The sequence below is a fragment of the Balearica regulorum genome, chromosome 3, assembly GCF_011004875.1.
Source record: "Balearica regulorum gibbericeps isolate bBalReg1 chromosome 3, bBalReg1.pri, whole genome shotgun sequence".
Lineage (NCBI taxonomy): Eukaryota > Metazoa > Chordata > Aves > Gruiformes > Gruidae > Balearica > Balearica regulorum.
In genome coordinates this window covers 27,317,904-27,343,958 of record NC_046186.1, presented here as the reverse complement: position 1 = coordinate 27,343,958, position 26,055 = coordinate 27,317,904, and the positions used below count along the sequence as shown (strand labels likewise).

The 26,055-nt window shown below is 36.9% G+C and overlaps 1 protein-coding gene and 1 long non-coding RNA gene across 3 annotated transcripts in view; one reads left to right on the top strand and one right to left on the bottom strand.

Moving 5' to 3' along the window:
- The window catches only part of LOC142600928 (uncharacterized), a 637,768-nt gene that overhangs the window by 369,742 nt on the left and 241,971 nt on the right, over positions 1 to 26,055 (bottom strand). The window lies entirely within an intron of this gene.
- Positions 1 to 26,055, top strand: part of HMGCLL1 (3-hydroxy-3-methylglutaryl-CoA lyase like 1) — an 89,241-nt gene that overhangs the window by 43,313 nt on the left and 19,873 nt on the right. For both annotated transcript variants that reach the window (XM_075747375.1, XM_075747376.1), the window contains 2 exons: positions 3,835 to 3,898; positions 8,396 to 8,584. In XM_075747375.1, the coding sequence (XP_075603490.1) occupies positions 3,835 to 3,898; positions 8,396 to 8,584 (253 nt within the window). The remainder of the gene's footprint in view (positions 1 to 3,834; positions 3,899 to 8,395; positions 8,585 to 26,055) is intronic.

The following is a 26,055-nucleotide window of genomic DNA, read 5'->3' as shown; positions in this document are numbered from 1 at the left end:
CTGAGACCAAGACAGTCTTTTTCAGTGCAAAGTCTTTTTTTTCTTTCAGTCCTGCCATCTTTTTAGAAAACAGCTGTATTCTCCAACTTAATTGAATTTCCAAATTAAATCCCAGTTGCCTCTGTAACTCATTGCTCAAACTCTTCTTTTTCCCTCTGCTGCTTTTCTTCACATCGGCTCTTGCTTTTTCTCCTAAGAAAAAATAGATGCAGTATGCTCTTCCTTCTGTCACTGTCTTCTCCCTCCCCTCCCCTAATCCTTTCTCCTCCACTGTCAGAGCAGCAGGAGTTTCTTGTCTACTTTCCATCTGTGCCCCTTCCACTTTGCCCCAGTGACCCCATGTTCTGTTCTTCCTCTTATTTCTCCCCTCCCTTACTCTCTTTCTTAACCTCTCACTGTCCTCTGGCTCTTTTCCACTGCAATATAAGCAAGCATTTGCCTCTTAAAAATTGCACCTTTGACCCTACTTGGTTCTTCATATCATATCTCATCGCCTATCTCTTCTTCATTCCTAAGCTCATTGAAGGCGCTGTTTATAATTACTGTCTGGAGACCCTCTTCTGTGATTGCCTCCTACAACTTGTACACTTTGGCTTCTGTTCCTTGCTTGCAACTGCAACAGCTCTCACCAAACTCCCTGATGACAAGATCTCCGAAACAGTAGTCTATCCTCATTCTTCTTGAATTGTCAGTAGTGTTTGCTGCAGTTGACCAGACTCTTCTTTAAACTTGTGTCTTTTGTTGCTTTTTATGGCTCTATCTTGTTAATTTTCTTCTTTCTAAGCAGTTCTTCAGCATGTTCTTCAAAGTGTTCTCCCATTTTGGAGAACTCCTTCCTGCTTTAGCTGGATTCTCTTGTGCTTTTAATGCCTTACAGGTTATTTCATACACAAAAAAAAAATGTAGCAGCCAAATGTATCTGTAGATAAAAGATCTCCCTTCCCATTGAAACCTATTTCCTCTCACTTAAGCTTATTAATTTGGAACCACACAAATGCAATTACAAAGCATCCTACCCGGCACTGCCTTAAGTTTAGATGTCTTGGTAAATGCTGAGGCCAGACACATGATTATCTTCCCTCTTTCACATAGGAATGCATATTTTCTTCTTTCATATGATAAGCTCTCTGTAGCCATGCTAGCTGTACTCAGTCAGCCCTTGCCTGCATCTGTTCAGCTTGCATTACTTTGTCTACAAATGATTCAAATTATATCTCTTATTTCCAACAAGAATATAGCAAGACCTTGTCAAACGGAATTCATGTTCTATGTCCTCTATTAAAAATGCTTGTCCTGATACACATTTACTCTTTTACAGTCTCATTTTAAGCATTCCACTTTCTTTGTCATTGCCACTGAGTCCCATTTCTATTGCTCCTGTCCTTTCTTCATGGAATCCCAGTGCTTTTTTTTTGTATTGACAATACCAAGAAATGTAATGTTATCACCACATCTCTACTTTTTATGCCAATTCATTAAATGAAAATATTAGATAAAATTCTGCCAAGCTCATCCTTGATGAAGTCTACTGAAAAACAGATCTTTCATTCTCCACAGGACTTTGTTCTCTCTTTGGTAGGAAGTTCTTTACCTGTCAAATTCTTTCAGTAGTCCCTATTTTCTCCAGTTTAATATTGAATATCAGATGCCTAAATAGATTACATCCATCATATTTTCCTTGTTTAAAATGTCAGTCTAGTCACAATGGTGTAAGCATGCAGAGAGTTCATAATCTCCAACAGATTTGTACATCGTAGTAGGCAGATTCCTCAGGTCACCGCATACTTTCATACCCCAGCAGGCCCAGCTGAATTATGAGAGCTCAGGCGAGTTTCTGCTCACTGGTGTGAACCACAGGGAGTATTCCCTTGTTCTCTAGATACCTTTTGGCCTGCTTTTACTTTTGCTTGCCTTGCTCCATTCCAGATGTCATTCATGCCACATTATCACTACCAAATGCATGTCTTCTTGATCTAACATATGTAGCCGTTAGGAACATGTAAAGATATATGTAATTAAAGGGACCATGTGCACATACGTACTGGATGTTTTGCATTTACTTTGTATGTAGTACTGTGCTTGCTCCCTTCATAGTAAGTGCTGTGGCTGATGTTGCAAAATAATTTTAGTAAAAGGCTGTGTATTGACTAGCTCTAGGCACTGTAGTATTATGTAAAAAGCAATCCTTTGGGTCTGAATTTTTTCATGCTTGGTTTCATTTGAAAAACTGTATATGTAAAAAAATTAAGGAAATTATCCTGAATTGTTTTTGGATTATGTGTCGCTGAAAAGCAGGGCAGTGTTTAACTGTTAACAGTAGCTACTTTTTTTTATCTTTAGTGTAGATAAGAAAACTTAGAATTTCAAAACTTAAACAGTGACATCTAAATTGGGGGTGATATTTAGTGAAGTCTATGGCCAAGTTTCAAAAACCTGCTTTTCATAATGACATACAGATAATTGAAATCATGCCTAGTAGGCATCTGGACTAAAATTATGAGCAGGATATAATGGACCCAACCACTTTTATGGAAACAAAATTCATTTCCATTTCTTGGTCAGGGCTAATCAGATTCTTTTTAGGTTCAAGGTTTGCTTCTTTCTTACTGCTACTTCCAGTGTGCCAACACTGTACCTTCATGTAGGGGACGTTATATATTCTACACATTAAAATGTTGACATTTCTTTCACAATTTGTTTTTGCCTGAAACTCATCCTAATTTCACATTTTATCAATCAGTTTCTCCTTCAACTGCAAAGAAACAATACATCCTTTACCCTGTGGACCTTGACTACATACAAACTGGCATCTGTTCAATCCTGTTTGCATTATATAGTGTATAATTTTACATTATATCCTTTAGTGTTGAGGGAAAGGGAACAATGGGGGATCGATGAAGGCTCTTGTTCTTCTATTAAGCAGTTGAGCAACCTCCCACAGGGACTGGGGCTCTGCCTGCCTCTGAATCTGTAAATCCCTCTACAGCCACACTTATTTTGATTTTGAATGGCTGTTTCTGGTTAGTTTAATCCTACTCCTAATCAATTTAAGATAAACAATTAGAAGTTTAACTGGAATTTCATGGCTCTTAATTGTCATTTAAAAAAGGAGATTTAAACCAAATTCTACGCTAACATGGCATTAAGACTGAACAATGGAGGCTTGGTTGTGGCTTTCAATTTTTGTGCTTTGTGGAGCCGACAGCTGCTGAGAGACACAGTCTGGCTTCTCAGTTTCTTCTTTTCTTGTCCCAAGGCATACCTAAACTACAGCTTACAATGGAGCTATAATTCTTCTGGGGCACGGGGACAGAAATGCCAGTACAGAGATAAGAGGGTGAAAGCTACCTCATTCACCACAGTTCTAATGACTTATGAGATCATGGGGTTGTTAGAAGTTGCTTGTGTCCATGTGTTGCTCTCTACAATACAGGTAGGTGGCACAAGGAAGAAGATGCTGTCTTCCTCTGAATACCTAGTGTGGGCCAGGCAGGGCAAAACTTGAGCTGGCTTTTACAACTTCAGAAGGAAATACCAAGAAAAACCAAAGTCTCCTGCAGCAGCGTTAGCTTGGCTGCATTGCCAGTCCTTTACAACTTGTGGCATACATTGAGCATAGATAAAGTTATAAGTCTCTTTTTTGTGATTTAAAAAGAAAATTGAAAAACCTGCTATTTTCATCTGATGTAATTTTAACTTTTCATTCAAATATTTATTCTTCATTGACTGGCTTAAATATTCAAAATTATATTTAACCTCTTTTTTTTAATGTAACATGGGTGGATACAGATACACATATATAAAACAGAAGTATCTTTGTTCTTTTTATTGTAGGTATGTGTCATGTGCATTGGGATGCCCATATGAAGGAAACATCATACCAGCTAAAGTGGCAGAAGTAAGAGTGAATTTCTGGCTTGTCTTTTTAATTAATCAAAAATACATTTAAAAAATGTCTCTTAAGTAATGTGCTTTACTTAATCCTAAAAAGATCTTTAATGGATAAAGTTTAAGGAAAACAAACATGAAACATAGCTAATACTAAAACTGGATGCATAACCTCACTCAACCATGTGCAGTCAAATCTAAGGAAAATAGTATGTTTTGATTGTTATCAGTCATGAGGAAAAATATTATGTGCTATTTCCTCCAACAAGAAGGTATGGAAGTGCTTAAGCAAATAGACTCAAGCACATATGTCAGCGGACCGTGTTGTACATGATGATTTCCAGCACAATCTCTCGCAAAGGGTGTCTGCTTTAACATCCATTTTCTGCTGGTATAAGCATACTGTGCTGTCAGCTGGTAGAGCCACTGCTACAACATTGTGCTTCTGGTGAATGTCATGTGATTGACACAGGAACCAAAACTCATCCCCAACATGATTTCCTACTACTTGCTCTGCTGCTGTGGTGGAATAAGCTGCACCTTCCCTCCCCGTCCCCTTTTCCCATAATAAAATAAAAATGGGATAAAAGAGATGAAGGACGATGTCTTAGTCCAGCCTTTTTTTCCAGCAAAGAAAGAGACAAGTGAAACACAAGTGTTAAATTTTGCAGGAAGACAGAGGGCATGTAAACTGAAATGGACAGTAGAGAAAAAAGTGGAGAGAATTGAAGAGGCACAAGGCAGGACACACTGGCTTTCCTCCTGGAGAAAGACTTGTCTTCTCTGTTACGCTTAATCACCTACTTTTGGTGATCTAGCAGAATCCCCGAACCACTTTTTTTTTTTTTTTTCCCTTTGTAGCATTAGCAGCTAGTCGACATTTGTCTGATATATTGTGTTCTGCCTGTGTGGCTTTCAGGTCCTGTTCTCCTGCATCATCTTCTAGTATACATTCCAGATGGAACTTGTGATAATACTTCTCCCACAGCAGCCACATATATTCACAGTCTTTGAAAAAAAATAGCTAAATTGGAAGGTACTCGGTATTTCTACATTAATTGGGTTTAGTATGAAGTGAAAGGTAGAAGTGACACAGCTTTAGTTAGAGCGGCGATGACAGATTCAGCTGTGCTGTTGGTAAATTGCTTACTGCAATATCATGTTCCCCAACAGGCTTCTTTCCATGTGTTGTTTGTTCTTTAACTACTCTCCTTCCACAGAAGAGCTCTTTTTCAGTTTGCCAGTGGGAGTGCACTTTAATGTTCCAAACCTGCAAACTTTTACTCACACAGATATTTTATTTTCTGTCTTCATCCTAATAAGTGTCTTCTTGTGTACCCGTACACCATTGTGTATGTGTTTAAGAATAAAAGCTGCCTCATTGAAGTTGTGGAGGACCTGATTCAGCAAGCATTGATGTTTATGTAGTAGCATCTGATTAGCTGTTAATGGATTTTACATAAACACATGCACTCATCCTTTGCTGAATCAGAATTATCAAAATTACCGGCCACGTTGTTAAACCCTTTCAAGGGAGCTCTGGTCATCATCTTTCTCGGGATGGGAATGCGTGACTCCCTTGATTGCGCATTGCAATCAGCAGCTATGATTCAAAGGTTTTGACTGTTTCTTCCGCAGTGAATGACAGTAACCAATTTTTTTTGTTTGCTTTTAAGCAAAAGATTTTTTAACTGAAACAAAACCAATTAGGAGAGGTGGCTCATTAACCAGACTATACGCATTTCTGGCTTACAGGTACACAACTGTTTTACACATAGTTACCTAGTGAATGCAAACTTCAGATGCTTTCAGACTTCTAGAATCTATCCCGTACATCCATATGGTTCTTTATTTAAAAAAAAATAAAAAATTCTCATCTATTAAAATAAACTGCATAGTCCTTTTTTATCACTCTGCTTTTTCTTGAGATGGAGTCACTGTTTTAACCATTTATTATCCTGTGGTTTCTGAATTTCAACCTTAGGCAAATAAGGCTTGGAAGTTGTTGGAAGCACCATGTAACATCCTTGAAGCCGGTTGTGTTATCCATTGTCTTCCAGTTATATTGGTTGTTTTTATTTTTCTGCCTGCTTCTTTCTCTCTTTAGCTTCCTTTTAACTTAGAGCAGTGAATTCATGTAAGTATTATCCAGCATACAGGCTGATCAGGCTACAGAAAATGTGCCTATTCTTATTTGAATGCTGTTGGATTATTACAAAATTTCCCTTACAGCACAGGGACTGCAGTGTGTTTTTAAGTTATTTGCTCAAAATCATCTGTAACTCAGTTATGACCTTTTGTGTTCAGTTTAAGAGTATAGTTTTAGATATTATTTCCAGCAGTAGGATTGTTCACATGCCTAAGGGGTTGCGGTGTTGGGTCACCAACTCCCATTTTGATCAATGCTTGGTGTCAGGGCCGTGCTCCCAAGGGGAGTAGCACAAGACTCATACATAGTAAAACTGCTCAGTGGTGCAGAACACAACCCTGTTCAATCAACAAAGCTGCAAGCTCGTAATCACATTCTGCTTACATTGACAAAACAGTGTGTTCTCTTCTCTCCCACCCTCCTCCCAAAAATCCACATTGAAAACTTACAAAACTGTAACTAATGGGCTGACTCCTACTATGGTAGGATAGAAAATCCAATATGAAAAACTCCCATTCAGCTTCCAAGCATGCACATTCTTCTGGAAATTAAATATAGATCTCTTTTTAAGAGTTAATTTAAGGTTAGATCATGACAAGTCAGTGATGATGCTCAGCTTGTTAGAGTTTCCCCTTCTCTTCTTTCATCTTTCATAATTTTATTTTCGGAAGCTGAGACACCTAAGAACTGAGCATGAGAAGGAAGTGAATGCAACATGATTTCTAGCAGTTTAGTCTCTTTGTCATCACTACAGTGCTCATCTAGAGAAACTTTACATCGTGAATGAAAAAGAACATGAGAAAAAAATGCAGTCTGCTTCTTTTACTCTGATCTTAAACAAAAATGGAAGTTTGGGGGTTAACTAGAGGTAATCTACCACTAACTGCAGATGATCTTTTTTTTTTTCTTACAACAGTAGTCCAGTTAAAACACCTGCCCTGTGTTGGTGATATGAAAATATGCTGGAAGATAGAATCTTTTTTTGCAATCTGGTGAATGTCCCTTTTGTCAAGCATATATTGAATTTACATTGATACGAACCAGGGTCTTTTTGACTGTAAAGCACAAAGAGTTTTACTACCGTTGCAATAGTCATGGCACTTCTGAGCTTTAAGCAGAACGATTCAGACTACTTGAAATTCTTTTTCAGCTGTTCTTTGAATTAAGTGAACAGCAATATTAATCCAGCACTTCCGAGACTGCTGGTGCAGCACTTTGTCAGCTTCCTCAGACATATTCACAGCAATCCCACTGATGAAATCCTGGAATTGCTTTAACAGCAGAGTGCAATGCAACTGAAGATGCCTTGGAAAAGGGTTGTATTTTGTCATTTCTAAACAGTTAATTTCCAGATTGGGATTCTGTTCCCATGGATTGGCCTTTTGGGATTGCTGATACACAGTGGGGAATGCCAAAGAGGACAAACATGCTCAGCAACTGAAAATAAGGTTAAACCCTTTTCAAATAAATTCAACAAAAACCAAGATGGAAAGATCCTACATTCAATTTCTAAAGCAATATTTTTGGTGCAAGCATAACGTTCTACTTCAGAGTGTATGTCTCTCTCCATACAAACATTATGAAGCCAGACCTCAAATCTCTTACTTGTACAAAGAACTCAAAGACGTAATTCCAGAAACATTTAGGGCTCTACTTACACAAGTAAGAACTCTTTGTATAGGGTTTTGTTTTGTATTAAGAAAAATTTTAAAACTTAAAGACTAGAATGTTAATTAAGTTACAGTTTTGCATTATTAGTATTTTAATGTTTGATTTCATGAAAAGCAAGCAAAATTAATATTAACTGCAAGAAGTTTAAACTTCAGTTTTCATTGATGTTTTCAGTGCCAAGAGAAAGCAAAATCAGGCTTCTTGTTAATTATTTATTGTCTTAGTTCAGCCATGTGCTTGGCTCCATGTAATAAGCAAACAAAAAGGCAGGTCTTTACCCTGCACAATTTGTAAGCTGAAAAGTACACGGAGAAAACCAAACAGCTGGGAAATCCCCAGAGAGAGGAAAATGTTGGGAAAGGGCTTGACAGAAACTTAATTCATAGTGTAAAATCTTGCTTATTTGGATTCTGTGGGAGAGTCAAAAAGTAAGTTTTTGATGGATTTGGCTTGGTTGGTTATTCCATGTACAGAAGCAGAACTATAAATTTAAAATAAGAGTATCTATGGGACATTCTTCTTGGGTAACAATTTTCAAGAATTAATAGGGGTTTCTGATACATAGGTCCACCTTGCTGGGTCAAAACCTGAAACTTTTACAGAAGTGTGTCCTTTTTCATGTATGTTCTTGACCCTCTCTTATATTCTTTCGTCTTGACCTTTTCATGTTTCTCTGTTTCTAATCAGGTATCTAAGCGGCTGTACAGTATGGGCTGTTATGAAATCTCTCTGGGGGACACAATTGGTGTGGGGACTCCTGGAAGTATGAAAAGAATGTTGGAAGCTGTTATGAAAGAAATTCCTCTGAGTGCCCTTGCTGTTCACTGTCATGACACGTATGGCCAGGCGTTAGCCAATATCCTCACAGCTATACAGGTAACTCAGGTTCTCATTTTATAGATATGATAGTAGTAGTCTTAGTTTAATTCAAATGCACAATTTTAAAAAATTCCAGCCTTAAAAAAATTACTAGAAAAGGAAAGAGGCACTCACTAAACTTTCAGAAAGTATTGCTCACACATCATGTTGTCTACAGGTATTACTGCTGTTGCTTTTACAAGAAAACGTCAATTTTTATGTACTTATTACCTTCAATTCCATAAAAAATCACTAAGAAACAGTGGTGATTATTATATTCCATTGATTTTGGATGAATGAGGGAGATAAAATGTAATTTTTTTCTGATGTCTCAGATGCTGCTTTTCTTAGGAACATCTGTATGTTCATTGTTCACTAAACTGAAATTTCTATTTTACAGAGGTGACTAAATATAAAATAGAATAATGCATAATTACATCTTGATTTCAGATGTAGAAATCTAAATTATTGGTAATTATGTACACAGAGTGGTCTAGGTAATTTTATCACTGTTAACATGCCTTCAGTATGCCTTTTTGTTTATCAGTTATACCTTCCAAATAAGATTAGCAACAACTTTATATCCTATTTAATCTTCTTTCAAATCTGTGCCAAAATAATCAGAAATAGTTAATTTCCATAAGAGAGATTTTTCCCTTTGTGTTTATATATATTTAAGAATGGGACACAATATAAGAAACAGACTAAAAGTTCTAACGTAGTTTTTGTAAAGATAAAATCTTGAAAAATATCTCAATGTGTACATGCATTCCAAAGGAGACCTATTTTTACTAAATGTTACAGAATCAAAAGCTGTTTACAAATTGTAGGCATTTATTGTTCTATTTTATACTTAATGGCATCTTCTTTTTCCTTGCAATTCAGGCAGCCATTTTTAAGGTCAACTTTCCTTTGTCCTGACTTGTTATTTTGGCAGAGCTCGTATTACGTTGTTTAGAAGTAACAACAGTGTGTTAACACTATTAGTGATATGAGCAACAAGAAGGAACAGGGAATATGTTTGATGTTTCAATATGGGAATCTCTGCAGGTATTTGATTAAATACTGAATGACAAAATCTGTTAAAAATAGTTCTAACTTTTACTCAGACTGTTCACTGTTGACCTTTACTCACTTTTACTGTTGCAAATGTCTGTGTATGTACCATGGGATAAATAAATTGCTAATTTCACAGTTAGCTTCAGTTGCAGATGTAATAGCTAAAAGCATGAAAACCCTTGAGCATGGGAGGAGTTTGCCATAAAAATACTTGAAGCATTGTTTTTCAAATCCTTCCTTAAAATAATTGCTGTCGTGGTGCCTACTAAACACTGAACAATGGCTATGCTTTGTTAACCCCAATATTTGTTGTCAGGGATTCTTGTTTCAGGTTTACCTCCTGCTCCTATCTTTTTATTTACTTCTTAAACCAAGCGTGTAAGAGTTAAAGGGGGAAAAAGCTCTTAGGTACCTAATGTGCAGTTCAGGCTAATTAACATGTAAATTCAAGAGAGCAATAGACTTAAAAAAAAATCCCTATGCAGCCTTCTCAGATTTCTGGGAAGCTGGGGGTGCCTGAGACCCACCAGAAGACTTCCCTGTGTGCTCAAGTTCTGCTACAGTGGATGTCTAAAGGTGCGGTGTTTTTGGCTGAGCTGAACTTGTCATAGATTTTGCCAAAAGTCCTTGATGAAGCAGGCATTACACAGTCTCTCTGACTGGCTTTGTGCAAACAGCTCCTTGGCTCGCTCCAGAGGTAGGTCCCCGGGCTCTTGGATCCTCAAACGGGGTCTGCACGTCACAACATCCTCTCTTGTCTCTGGTCAAAGAAACGAAGCAGCTAGTGGTGAATTATAGCTCAGCAATGCTCTTTTTAAAACAGGATAACTTTTACAGGTCAGCCAGATGGTAAAGTGCCAAAGCCAGTGGATCAGAGTGCCCAGGTCACTTTGAGCCCCTGCTGTCAGACTTGTCTGTGCTTTCCTCTCTGCCAAAGATATGTGAATGGCAAAGTACTGGAGTAAAACCCCTTGTCTTCAACTCAGCCATTCATTTCATAGACCAGACTCTCCACAGATGCAATTCCTTACCCTTCTTCCTTTATGGGTCTGCGCGACTGATAGAATATTTCATCAGGAGTGAAATGTGTTTGAGGGGTTATAGAAATAATGGGCTACAGTTCTTGTTTGAAAACAATTTTAAAGAACATTCAGCAGGCAAATTACACTCTTCCTAAGAAATCGCAGACTACAACCTCAAGCTGAGTACTATTGTATTGTATATTGTATTTCCTAAGAATTAATGAACGACAGCTGGAAAGCCACAAATCACTCTGCACTAATTCAGGCATTGCTTCGATGGGAGATCTCCTAGGAGTGGAAAGAGGTGCTGGTGATTCAGTAAGTGATTTTTTATACAGATCACATTGTTCCATGCAGGATTATACTACCCAGAATATTTTCTTTTGTTTGGGACTGATCCAAAGTCATCTAGAACTGACAGGCCGTATCTGTATAAGAAATTAGCAGGGAAGTAGTCTTGTAATTTTAGTATTCAGTTTTATGTGTGTTGTTTTAGCAAAAGGATAGGTAGTGAAAGATGGGAGAGAGATTAGCCAGCTTTCAAAGGATAAGTAATTTTTTAAGTTGTTGAAGTGAATAATATGGATAGAAAGCAATGCTTAGAGAAAGGAAATTCAGTTTCTCTTATGAAGACAATCTGTGTAAAAAGGTGAGGAACATGAAGTGATGCTTCAGAACAAAACAGTAAACATTTAAAGTAGAAACACGACTGACTCCTGGTTAAATGGTTTAATGTAAAAATATCAGAGTATACAATTTACCAAAGAAAGAGACAGATTCAGAAGGTGGGAAGTGATGGGGCGATCTAGTTAGAAGTTGTGATATTTTGATTAAAATTACATATGTAGGTTGGCTAATGTGACAAACACCAAATGTAGCTAAAAGAAGTAGTAAAACATTTGTAGGAAATTCTTACAGACCTCCAAGGAAGGGTAAAAAGATGGGTCAGGAAACTTCTGTGCTGGAGAGGCCCCAATAAGGTACACCATTGATCTGGGGAGATTTGACTTACCTTGAGAATTGACACCAGTAGCATGTACAGAACTGGTAAGAAAGGGGAAGTTTTTTAATAGAGGTGATACAAAACTCTTTTCTTGCATAGCTTGTGTAGTTGCCAGAATTCACTTTGTCTGTTTTCATAGCACATATCCGAACATGGGAAAGAATATGCTAAGAGACAAAGAGGAGTTTTGGCTGGCAGTGATACCTCAATGAGTGAAACAATCGCATGGTAATCCCATAGAACTTTATGAAATTCAAGTTGCTATTGTAATTCCTTAATATAAACTGATCCCTACACTACTGGGATCAAATCCTAACTTGGAGAAAACAAGCATAAAACTCTAATTACTTACAAGGAGCAAGGATTTTTACTACCTTGTGTAATCATTTCCACCTATTGGACACAATCAGATGAATACAATTGATGATTTGCTAAATGAAGTGACTTTTTATTAGTGCTTTCTTTTTCCAAAAACCAGGAATTTTTAAATAAAATCCACACTTTAGTAGCAGAAACAGAATTTAGTAAGCCTTTAATTAAACTTCCAAAGTTCAGACTGCAAAATCCAAATTTGTGAATACAAGTTTTCATTACAAACATCATAATATATCCACTTACAGAGAGTCTAAAATATTTAATGTCTTTAAGATCCTTGAATTTTAAAGATTAAATAAACTTTTTTTTTTTTTTTTTAAATCCAAAAGCAATGGCTGGCTGCTGACCTCTTCCCTTCATCACTTAACTAAATAGATTCTAGCCCCTTTGGTGCATGCTGGAGAGACTAACCAACTTGCAGTTTTTTGTGGATCCTGTTAACTTATGCACTAAGGACTAGGTTCACACAAAGGCACTCAATGTTGACTTGGCTGAGTTTTAAGTGCCAGAACCAGGAAAGGAATCTGAACATAGATGCTGAAGTTCGTGGTTTATTAATTCACAAGGATCATTGTGTTACAGGAATAGAGTCCACAATGGCCAACAGCCTGAAATGGTAGAGCCTAAGTTAAAGAAAAAAGACTGTGTTTAAAATTCCCTCCTCCGTGATTCATGTGAGCTTACATGTGAAGCCTTAGGTGAGATGAATTTTCCACCCAAAACCAGCTCCTAGATGTAAGTACCTAGCTTGTTCTTTTTTTTTTTTTTTTCAAATACAGGATTTGCTGTTTGTGTCTGTTGAGCTTGCCTGTAATCACAGGCTGTCAAGACCCTTTCAGCTGGTGGTTAGAGGCCAGCTTGCTGCTAAGATCTGTTGTCCCAGAGTTGCTTGCTGCTAGGGAGCCTTGGTGGGGGCTCTGCCTCCTTAACTCTGCGGTGGCTTTAAACCTGAAGCTCTTCTGCTTGGCCCTCACCTGAGCGACTCCACAGCAGCATTGCAATTCCGCTTGCTCCCAGTCTTCTACCTGCCTGATTCTCGCTCTCATCCTCACCCTCTGGCTTGACTTACTGGCTTAGCCTCAGACCTGGATGATCTGTGACTGATCCTGGTTACTGTCTCCAGACCTGATCCTGGCCTTGAATCTCTGACTCGACTTCCTGGCTCTTTTTTGGTGAGGTTGCCACTGCTGCCTACCTTGCTGCTCCTTGAGACAGTCAAGTCTTTGGAAGAGGGACTAGCAACCAATATCTTGAGCTTTAAGGATGGCTCTGAATGGCAGGTAGTGGAGTGGGTACTGACCTGGGAGACGGAGCTGCTGTGAGAGTTAGTGGGTCTCATGTGCTGGAGGCTTTGTCTTGCAGAAAGGCAAGATATTGCTACTCAGTTAAATCCAGAAAGCATTTCCTGGTGTCTGAGTGTACAAAAAGACCTAACAGTTCTGCACTGGGACCTCAGTTGGGTCAAAAAAGAGTCCAGCAATCAGCCTGAGGAATTGGTGTCTGTGTCTGACAGAACTTAAACATCTCTTTTAGGTGCCAGGTGCCAGATTACTTTCATTGCCATTTTCCTCTTAATTTTTTAGACCTGTAGTTCTGTGACTAAGTGACCTAAAAGAATACACCCATAATGATGAATTCCCAGATAAATACAGAATCTGTAAGAATATCTCTGTAGTAGAAAATTCACTTAGCATTTGAATCCTGCAGGCAGTTCTTTCACCTTTGATTTGTCCAGCTTATTTTAGTAGATGTCTACAGGGATGCAGGGCTCATGCTGGCTTATCCCAGTATATGACTAGTAGGTACAGCTAGAAGCCATGCAGATTAGAGTAGCTGAATAGAATAGAGAAGTGCTAAAAGAGAATAATGGTAAAATGGCATGAAGGTATGGATAGCAATGATGGGAGGTGGAATGGGAAGAAGGCAAATACATGTGTATACTAGTCACATATAAATTGTTCTAGGGTTTCTGTTGGTGATTTGTTCCTTTTTTCTGAGTTATACATACAAACATGTATACAGTCACAGTTTAATCTCTTGGTTTAAAAAGAAGCAACAGGATAATTTTTTGAAGTATAATTTTTCAAAATATTATGTTGTAAAAACTCATAAGCACATTTTCCTTTGGTTTAGTTTTTGTGAGCTTTATGCCCTAATTTCTTCTTTGGAGTTCATTTCCAAAGAGATACAAAGTTAAAACCAGCAGACTTCTCTTGGATTTATGTTGAAATTCCCCCTTTTTCATAATTTTAATGCAGGGCTGTGATCTTTTGGGTGGTTGCTTGGATATGGCCACAAAATTAAGAGACTGTAAAACTAGATGAGCTTTGTTGCAAAATGCTGTATTAGAAGAGAGCAATGAGGACATGATATATGTAAAAATTAAACATTAAAACTAAAAACTCTTGGTTCCCTGATTTGCTAAGTATGAAACAGTAATCAAAAAATCCACAGCACACTGAGTAACAAAACAGAGACTTCAAAAGAGAACAAAAAAAGCAGGGTTAACTGAAAGCATCATTAATTCAGCTATGCACATTTATTTATGTGCTGATCTAAATGGTCACCATTTTGGAGGATCAAAATTTAGGACTGCTTTTTATCTGCCTACAGCCTAGGTTTAATCAACATCTGAATTCCTTCAGTTTCTCCCTGTAAACCAGAGAACAAAGTGTATGCATAGGCCTTGAACAAAGATTTAAAATCTTCTGTCCCGTCTCCCAGTTTTATCTGCCCTTGATTCATTAGTAGTTCAACAACTTCTTCCTAATGACCATTGATAGGATTATACATTTGCTTATACGTCTACATCTCTCAACCTAAATTTTAGCAACCTAAAATTGAACATTCAAATGGTATCAAGAAAGAAAGAAAGAAAAAGACACTTTACCATTCTTTATTTGTAAGAAATGCTCTCTTCTTCATTCCCTGCAAAGCACAATCATTCAGAGCTATGGTGTAGCAGACTAAATTGCCACTTCAGTTTTAAGGTAGAGAATATAGATAAGCAACCATGTAAAAGTGTGAAGCTTTGCATGTAGTCATCGTGCTAGACTTGAGCTAGGAATTTCTCGTATAACAGTGAATATGAACTTTCTAGCTGAGGAAGGCAGTCTAGCCATATTTGTCTGTTGTTATGCAAATCAAAAAATACTGGGTTTAGGGAGTTATATGGTAATTGAGGACATGAAATTGTATGTAGTGGGCTGCCAAATTTCTTGCTTGAATAATACATTAAATACCACTAGGATTTTGGTTTATTATCAGCAATGTGCTGGGGTACCCACTGCCTAGCAATAAAATGATTTACATCTAAACTAATTTTTAACAGAGCAAAAATTTACATGGTAGTTTAGTTAAAATTTCAACACTCTACTACAAGCAGGTTTTTTTAAGCCAATAGGGAGGTATTATATGAAATTAATGAAGTACAGGAGGCAGGAGCCATAACATCTTGACTTGTCTTTTCCTGATTTGACATGTCACTGTGCGCATTGCTTTTCTTCAATTTTTTATTTGTAAAACAGGAATAAGGTGTATCTCTTTTAAGTTGTGAAATACTAAAACAAAAATCTACAGAGGACGAGCATCGGACAAGTAAAAATTATTTTTATGAAGTCTATATTTAAAATTTTTTTTTGCAATTGAAGTTTAGAAACGGAATAGATTTAAAGTTTGGTATAGAAAGTAATTTTGAGATTAAAAAAGCTTAAGTATATGAGTGGGCAAGTGATTGAAATACATACATGCCCAATCAAATTATCTGAGTTCTGTAATACTCCATTTCCTTTCCCCTGCACAGCCTGGCACTCTGAAGAATTTATGTAGCACAATGTGAGGGGAGGAAAGATTTGCCATATGAAGCACGCGCATAGTTTGGGGTCTTGAAAAAATGATAATATTTTTGCATTCCTAATTTGAGAAATGCTTAGAACTGGAAAGGTTTCAGCAGACCTCACAAGTTTACTTTCCTCTGCTGTTTATAAAGATATGCTAGGAAACTGCAGAAGACTCAACAGAGATCTCCAGAAACTAATTTCAAGGTTCAGATAGGGAAACATTAGAAAACACAGCTTGACTGAGAATAGCTGTATGGGATTCAGGAAGGGCTGGTCATGCTTCAATATTTTGCTGGAATTCTTTGAGGCAGTCACTGCCAAAGAAGACAAAGGATATACAGTGGCCATCGTATGCTTTGATTTTTCAGAAAACAATTTACAGTGTTCTGCACTGGAAGTTAATATTAAGGCGTGGAGTCATGTAATAAGTGGAAAGTTGGCTAAATGGCAGGAAACAAATGGAGTTATGAAACGGAATTTCTTCAAGCTGGAAAGCACCCGTCAGCAGGGTTGTGGAAGTATAGGCCTGCAGGTCCCAGGTTTTCCTGCTTAAATGAATAATTTGCAAAACCATAATGCTCATGTTAAGGGCAATTGTTCTAACTTGTAGAAGTTAAACTTTTCAAATTTTAGATTGCCTTTGTGAGAAACAGGATAGCTAGCACAATTTGTAAGTGTAAATCTGTGTAATATTCTAAAACATGCAAAAGAAAATGTTTGTGATCAAAAGGAAGAGTATAGGAATACACAGAATTTTAGGTAAAGCAAGAGATTATTTATTACAACATGCCTGTCCTTTTAAACAAGGATCTTCCTAGAGCTTTCTACTTTTGGATTTCTCTGGGAACTAATTTATCCTAGGCATTTACCAGGTATTTTCTGGATTTGAAAGTGTAAACAATACTTTTGAATTATTTGTCAGCAAACTGAAAGAGCTGTTAGAAATAACACAAAATTCCTTAGAAAACATCAGTTTGGTTTTTTTGTTTCTGTTTCCTTTTATTTCCTTTTCCTCATAGAAACAACATAGCGCTTTGGTAAAGCTAGCAGTTAAAAACCCGAGATGTTTGCACTGAAGGAGTACATGGAAAGGATGTTTGAGCTGAAGGAGTATGTAGGAAAGAAGAGAATGTGTAGAATTGTTTAAGATTGAAAACTAACAAGACGAAGGTGAATAAGACTGTGTATTTGAAAGCAGATAAGTCGGGGTGAAAATGGCAAGTGAATTGTGAAAAGGTACCAGACTGCAAGGTTTCTGTGAAGAAAACTTAAAAAGAGGGTGCATGCTTTAGGAAAGTAGAAAACCACTTGCATTTTATCAAATAATATTGCAACTATGAGCAGTCAGCTAGTTACTTTTGTAAGTGAAAAAACATACTGCACAAATGAATAAATCAGACCTACATATGGGAAGAGAATGAAAACATCGGCATTCATACTGAAAATCTGAGAAATGTTTTCCAATATTTTCTCTGTTCTTTCTTTTTTTTTCTTTTGGCCATTTTATAGGTACTGGATTTACATTGTTGCCTGCAATTTCAGCAAAATAAGCAAGCAAGCAAATGAACAGGCAATACTACTCCTGCTTTTTTCTCAGATCAGTACAAAAGAAGTAGCAACCCTATTTTTATTGCTTTCTGCTGCTTTTTGCAGGATGTGCATAGTATGCAATTTCTGAGGAGCTGAAAGTTTTTGACCTTTCTCCTTATGCTTCAGAAAAGCTTGATAGCCTGATAGTTCATGAATAAATTCCTCATTACTGTTGTTTCAATTGTTACACTTTTAATAGAAAAAAAGGTTTAAACAGGAGACTTTGTTTCAAGATTTTTATTGTTTGAACTTTTTAGGATAGGAAAGGGCATGTATTTGTTACTGTATACTGAAATAGCAGCCAGAGTTCCTGAGGCAAAGATGTATTTACATGCATATACCACTAGGTAGCCTATATGTTGTTCTGGGTTTTGCTGTTTATTTTAAATGAAACTTAGTATATTGTAAATGATTAACAAATAATAGAAATCTATATTGTTCTAGTTGCCTCTAATATGATGATTGAATTTCAGAAGCTTTCAACCCTAGTTACTGAACCAACAAACCTCAAGTCTGAGTGTGTTTCATGATACTAATCAGACCAAGAGATCCTTCATCAGTTACAGATTATTCTCATCTCCAAATTCCCCCACTAGAGTTGACTTGGACCGGTACACACAACTTCCCTTTGGCTTACAATCAAACCTCAACTGTCTTTTAAAACATTTCTGAACCTTTAATATCTCGGGCAAATCTACATGTTTCTCTTTATATCTCTGTAAGTTCATATGGATTTATCACTCTAGGTCTAAATGGAATATGAATGGAGAAATCATTGCAGCAACTAGAGAAATAAAATCTGAAGTGGTTTTAGTTTTCTATCTTAAAGCCAAAGATAATTTCTGTACTAATAGCATTGAAGCTGTGGATTTATAGAAAGAATGAATTCGGCCCAAATATTCTATGCTTTTTTCTCTTTTTCTGTGCTTGCATCCTCCTTGCATACTTCTGCTTTTTTTCTTGGAATGCTGTTTTCTTGTAGCTTTTCTAATCACATCTTAAATGCTTTCATTTCTGAGTTTCCCATCCTATAAGTGGTGTTCATTTGCATGTTTCATTCTTCAGTGTCAGTGGTACATTCCAATTTCAGCTTCATTGATAATTTTCTGATTTGTTAAAACTAGAAGCATTAAGGCCATGCTGATTTGGTGGACCAGTACCTAAAAGGCATTCTAGTATTGCTTTCATTACTGTGCATCTTTCTCATCTTATGAATGCGCTTCTTCCCATGCAAAAGTAAATAGATTCAGAGAATTAATTTTAAATGATTCTTTGGTCTTCATCAGATTCTGTTCTGCTGCATCATTCTTTAGTTGCCATATCTGGAACTATAGTTCGTAACAGGGAAAGGAATTAATATTAATAGAATATGAGAAGACAATTCTGTCTTATTTTACTTTTTGCCAGCTAACAGGAGACTTGCAAAGTTGTGCTTGCAAACAAGGCTCACACAAAATAGCATAGAATATAATTTAGATAGAAAACCAGCAGATTATACGCACATTTGAGGATAATACTCCATACAGACTGTTAGTATCTACCTCCCCTCTCCTTTGTTCTCCTTTGTAATGCCTTTTTGCCATTCTTTGCCTCCGTCAGTGCTTAAGCAGAGTAAATATCCTGCTGGCAGCTCGCTGGCAAGAGGAGAGAATGATGTGAACAGATATCGTGCTCCTACATTCACCTAATACTAATATTTTCCCTGGCACTTATGTTAATTTTTTCCTCTCCTTCACTATTTTCCTAGTCATTGTTTGATAGTTGCAAGTCCACATGGCCAAAGCAATAGTCTTTTTACAAGCTCCTTTTATCATCCCAACTGTGTCTTGTTTAACTTGACTATTTAAATGGCAAAGAGTCAGCATCATCCAGTTCTGAAGTGGACTGGGCAGTAATCCAGCTCTTTCTGTTAGAGACAGACATTCATTTTTTTGGACTAGAAACAAATTACTTCCAAATGCTGGAAATGTAAGAAGGCTTTTCAAAAAAGGTTTTCAGGTGTTTATAGAACAAATTAGTATAAAATAGTTTTCAAAATGCTAAGCCCAATTTAAAATAAATATTTAGTACTTTTAGGAGTTGTGAAAATATAGCAGTAGAAAACTGAAGTCACTGGTCTGTAGCATGCATAAAAAATACAGTGAGGGCACACTGGTGTCACATTCCTCATGCATATTTCTATTGTGCCTCAACTGGATTGCATGCATAAAAAAGGTAGTATTTTGGGTTATTTTTTTTTTTTACATGAGACTACATGGCTGGCTGTAGGTTTGATTAAATGACTGCCCATAGCAATCAGAAATAGAACTGATAACTGTTATTTTACAACAGCTTTTGATTCCTGAAAATCAGGGTCTAGATTATCAAGATGACAGGAAAATGAAGAGGTTTCATTGATCTGAAAATTGGTTTTTGTGCCTCATGCAGCATCACGTAGGCACTCTCACAGAGAGACAAGCTAGTTCTCTACAGCTGTTACCTGTCCCTTTTAGTTTTATGATGTCTTGCTTGTCTCTCACACACCTTCCAACTTTCACAGCAAATGAAGTGGGATTTCCACAGATACATATCCTACACAACTGGCTCATCTCGGAACTGCTCCATCCCATTCTCCCTTCTTATCAATTTCTATCTCATCAACTGTCACATCAATTTTAGATACAAGGCTGCATGTCTGAATAGACTTTGCACTCCTGCAGTTGCTATATCACTTCTTGATATGAAAAGCTTGCATCCATAAAATCAAATTCTTACCCTCCAAAACAAGGTCAGCACTTCCAGATTGCCAACTATGAATGATTCCTAAACGGTGCTTGTTCCCAGACTGTGCCAGAAATTGCTCAGTCAAGCACTACCTGGCCCAGGCCAAAGCTGTGCTGGGGACTGTGGCAAGAGTTACACGTAGCGGACGATTCAGTTCCAGTCCTGATGCCATTTAGTTTACTGGTCATATATATATATAGCCACAAAAGAGCACAAGTCACTGTGCATTAACAGCACAAAAGAGAGAATTTTGCTCTCATTCCTAGTAGCCATTCGAGGATGTCTCAGAGCTGAGATTTCAGAGGTTCTGGTCAGCTCTGAGCGTGCTCTGCCCTGCTGGTGTCCCGGGGGGTTTCACTGCAGAGCTGGTACAGGTCTTCCTTAAACTTCTGTACATCTCTACGGCTAAGGTGGGAATCCCCACATTACACGTCTTTGATTCAAGGCTTGGGGGCATGAGAACTTGAGGAATTTATCACTAGTTAGTAGTGTGACACATTTAGGTATGCATGTAAGTTGTTCTGAAAAGCTAAACTGTTTCGGCTGAGTTTTTCCAGAGCAGTGTATTTCAGCAGGGCAAATATCCACCCCACAGGATATCAGCTTGATTAATAAAAGATTGGCAAAGCTCTAAACAGCTTACCATAGGATCTGACTATGGAAAATGTTGGCCGGTCTTTGTAACTAACGAGGCTAGCATGCCAATTTAAATTAAATTTCTAATTTAAATACACCACAAAAATCAATGTCTATATTTAAAAAATAGTCATCTAAAGCATGTTCTAGATTCATACGAGGTTTATGTTCATTAGACCACCTATTCATTAAGGTGTACTTATGATGATGATTCTGGGATATCTTCAGATACTTTCTAATCTAGAACTTAAAAGTATGACAGTAGTTCTGTATTTAGGTTTGTGTTTCCTGCTAGTCTCCTTCTTGACTGATTGTGGTATAGTCTTATTCTTCTTGCTTTCTCTTTGTTTTGAGGTTACATGCTGCACACTAAAAAGATATGTGATGCAGCGACAGAAATAACATACAGAAGTTCAACATATTTTTAAAACCAATTGTGAAAGAAAAAAATTCAAAAGTTTCATGATGGTACGATTATTTTAAGAACCTTTTAAAACAGGTTTTTATTCAGGATTTAATTCCTCGTTCAGTTTTCATGGTATTTTGAAAAGAAATTATTTCTATAAGAGTAGCTTGACTTGTTTTTAGAAATTCTTCCTAGAATCATATTGCACTTTAATCAGGCTGTGACTCTGTATACGTCAGCTAGAAGAAGATAAATGGCTTTTAGACATGTGTATTTTTCTACTTGGTGGAAATGACTTCCCTTCCCTTTTTACCCTGAAATAGTTTTTCTTAAAGTTTAAGAGCAAGTGTAAAATAAGGAAAGAATCACTACAGTGCTTCCCACTTGGAAATGATTATTTCTTCTCATTATCTTTCGTTATTTGTGAGTGTGTCCATTCTAGTTTCTGCCTGAAAAAGAGGGTATTGCACGGAACCTGACTTTCAGACCCAAGCAAGGGTCAGAGGAGTTTGCAATGGCAGGGACAGTCCTGGGAAATCACAAATCCCAGTGTCTCCAGTAGGGAAGCGCAGTGTTTATGGGATGATGCTTCCTTCCTTTTTGGGCAGCTCTACAGACAGCTGTGCTGAGGGGGTGGAACTAAACCTCTGGCCATTCTCACATATGTATGGCTCCTTGAAACCATAGATGATTTTGTTATCATCCAGCAAACAATGAAGGAGGGAGAATTACTTCCTATTGTTGAGATACATCAGGTGGCTTTAAACCAGCTTTCAGGGTGTTTTCTAAGTTAAATTAAACTGCAGAAAATCCAGAGATACTGTGATCAGACAGTCTGAAGTTCCTGAACTCATTCTAAATGAGAGTGTTGGGTGGATCTCTGTAGCCAGATGAGAACAAGTGACCGTTTGCGTAAGTGGAATAAGTTAAAGATGACTCTTCAGTTAAGACAGAAACCAAAGCTGATGCAGTACTTAAAGTATGACAATCATCTTTTCCTTCTGTGCTGTGCAGAAGCAACACTGAACCAGTCTCCTGAGTCAAATCATTTGTCATTTATCTTTTTTTTTTCTTTTGAAATATTACAGTACAAATTGAAACAGCCAGGCTTTCAGAAATAAAAACTTTTTTGATCATTTTTAAAGATAAACGAATGATAGTTTTATGCACTGCATAATTTTTGCTAGCTTGCATATTTTCCTGTTTATTTGATTTTTTTTTCTCCTTTTTTGCTTAGTGCAAGTGCTGTATGGTGATTGATTGTCAGAGGCAAATGATGTGATTTGCTTTACACAGAGTCCTTTTGAATGCATAAAGTAAACAATTATAGAAAGAAGGATTTTTCTCTGATTTGTGTTCATAACAGTAAGATTTTGCTTGCACTGAGTTGCAACAATAGATAAGAATTTTTGTCTTTTCTTCTAAAGAATAAACTGAGGAAACAGAACAAAAGTAGACTTAGCAAGGCAATATAATGTGCATCTATAGTAAAAGATAAGATGCTAAGTTTAGTGCCTTTTTAAACAAAAGAAGTGTTCTGGCTTTACTGTTGGCAGATATATTGGATGGGCAATTTGCAACTGTCTTTTTTGAAAAAGGAACTTTATTCAGAATAAGGGAAAAAAATTTGCAAGACATTACATTTTGTGGCTCCTCACCTTAATGCTACCACGTAATTAGCCAATGTATTGGAAGGGAAGATTCCTTTGAAAGCAGTGTAATGTAATAAGGTATTGTAATGTGATGAATATTACCAAATTGATCCAGTTATAATGGAATAGTAGAAGCTGAGAAACGGTCACACTTTTGTTTAGTTTTCTGCATTTTGATGAAAACCATGGTGAAAACTTTATTTGAAATAAAGATTCACTGTGCCTATGATGTCCAAAAAGATGCCCTCTTTGATTGCATCTTCTTTGTTCATATTACCGTAATTATTAACTGTTTAATCCCATCCTGGAATTCTACTCAGGACATTATATTTTAGCACAAAATGGAAAGTTCTACTTCCTTGAAATTGTATAGATGAATGACTAAAACATATATTCCAGAGCTCTTAAAGGGAGGTTGCTCCTTGGTTCTGAATCTTTGCAGTAGATGCTGTATTTTCCAAGAAGACCTTAGTGGTCCCATTTGTTAAATACATTTGTCTGAGTCTTGAATCAAATTAAGCATGTGCATAGCTGTTTGCAAGTTCAGGGGCTGTTTAGTGAGAATGAATTTTAAGAAAAAAAAGTACTAGTAGAAATAATATACTGTTTTTTGTTACAAAAGATGTAAAAGGGAATAATCAAATTGAAAGAAAACAGAAATATCTAATACTTTATTATACCCTAATGTCTACTACAATATTGCCATAACTTTTGCTTAACTAATTGGGAACCTGGTCTTGAGTTCCTCTAGAGAATGAGGTGTGCAAGAACGAACACATTTGTTTTTGTTGTTGGGTATTTTTATGGGTTTTGATGTTGTATTTTTTTCCCTTGCAATGATTTTCAGAACACAGATACCAGTGAAGAAAAATATTTACAGTCTAACTACTGTAAATATTTTATAAAATGTCCATCTGAAGCCCCTCAGCCTCTGGTAATTAGAGGCCATACTGTGGAGGCTGACAGGGTAAATTACCAGTTAATGTTTACACAACAAAACATATGCCCAGTACAATATCCTACACTGATGTTACTGAAACCAGAGTCCGGAAATGTACAGTGGAAACAAGACATGGTACTTTTCTTGTGCCAACACAAACAGCAATTACAGCACAGTGTGAGAGAAGTCATAAGAAATACTACTGCATATCAGTAGTTCAACAAAGTCAGCACTTTTGTGTAATTGCAGGGGAAAAGGGCTGAAAAACATTAGAGATCTCAGCAAGAAATGGCCCTTTATACTTTTAAACTGATCCTTGATAAAACAATGCCGGGGTCATGAGAAGGCTACTCTGCCAATTTTGCTTCACTGTGGGATCCATTGACATCTGGCTGAGCTGCGGAAGCTGGAAAACTTCTTTAATATTCTCTTGACAGTAAAATGGACATGTGGAAAACATTCTAATCTGTTAATCTTTGGTGCTCCTGAAGAAAAAGGACATTTGGCTTTATACTTTGTGATGATAAATATTAAGTCTCCAGATCTAGCTGTAAATAAGTTTAAAGCATTTGAATGGAGAATGCAGGTATTATTTTCCAAATATGGGAGAAGATGGATATGCACCTGTGTCATCCAGATGATGTAATAAATGCTGGAAGGTTTTTTTCTAAGGATAGGTTACCATACGTCTTGGCAATCTGCTTTTCTTTATGCTGAGTATATTTTGTCAACGAATATTGGGGAGCAGAATCTCTGAACTTCCTATGTACTAAAATAGAATAAAGTACTGATTCACTCAGGGGATTACGGAATTCGAATTAAAGGAGATTCAAAATACTAGTTATGTCTGAATAAAAAGTGCAGGTTTTATTTAACACCATTAACTGTACAAATTATTTTTGGCCTAGACTTTAAATCTAATATGGAGTGATAGTGAATGATGGAGGTACACATCTATTCAGCTTGAGACAGGATGCACAATTCTTCATTTCTGTTGTGAGATATATCTCCAGAAATAAGAAGAAGAATCTCTCACATTAGAAAATAACTGCTATGAGCATACACAATGTATTGTAAGTATGAAGCATATATTGTGTATATTAATATAAAATGGAAAAGATACCATAGATGATGGAAAAACTAAACTAGAATTCAAAATTCTCCACATCCTTATAGTACATTTTAAATTAATCTGGACAACTAAAACAATGCATAAAGATAACATTTTTATATGAAAGTTGAAGTGATTTCCCAGTTTTAAGAAGCAAATTATATCCTTATAACACATGTACCCTGTTGGAAATGTGACTTCCTTTAGAAAACTTCAGGTATCTTCTTTTGCAAAATAAGTAGCCTTGGGAATTAACAGAGCTGTTGCCTTTTTTTTTTTTTCTCCCCCAAAAAAGATGAAAACTGTAAGAACAGTTAAAAAGATGAAGATAGACTTTTGTTCTGTGATAAAATCACGTCCTTTTCTTTCTGCTGACTTACTAATGAATTCTGATATTTCATTGATTGTTATTGAGATCTGCAAGAGGAATCAGGGTCTGTGAACTCCAACTGCAGGTTAGAAGAAATAACAACAACAGCAGCAGATACAGTCTTGAAATCCATGCCCTTGCTCAAGCAAGCTCCCAGTGAATAACAACTTCAGTAAAGTAAGAATTAGTCCAATCCATTTTTGTGCAGTTGAGGATTTTCAAGAGATCTGGGTCTGTATAAAATGCCAGATTCTCCTAAGAAGTTGAACTGTGCTGCTAAGGCTTTATATCTTGCTCTTGCTTAAGGAGATTGAAAGTCCAGCAAAATCTGATCGAAAAGTGGAGGGGCAAAGATGAAGTTAGAGAGGGGCTAGACTTCTCAGGGGCGTGCACAGAAACCACCACCATTCTGGTATTTCTGAAGTAGCTGAAAACTTAAGCGTCAGCAGGATCTTCCATTTACGTGTTGCCACATGTTTGTGAAACACAGCGCAGTTTGGATCTCAAATGAGAAAAAAGCCATAGGCAGGAGTTTTGTGGTTCACTGCCTGGGCGTCCCACATTACCCAATAGTTAGGACATTTTTTTAGAAGGAAAGTGAAGAAAAAACCTGAGCCCCAGGTAGGATACTACCACTGCTTGACTAATAGATGTATTTGTGTTTGAATGCATGGGGGAGGGGGGGGGTAACTCCACTGCTGAATCTGCTCCATTTCTAAGTCA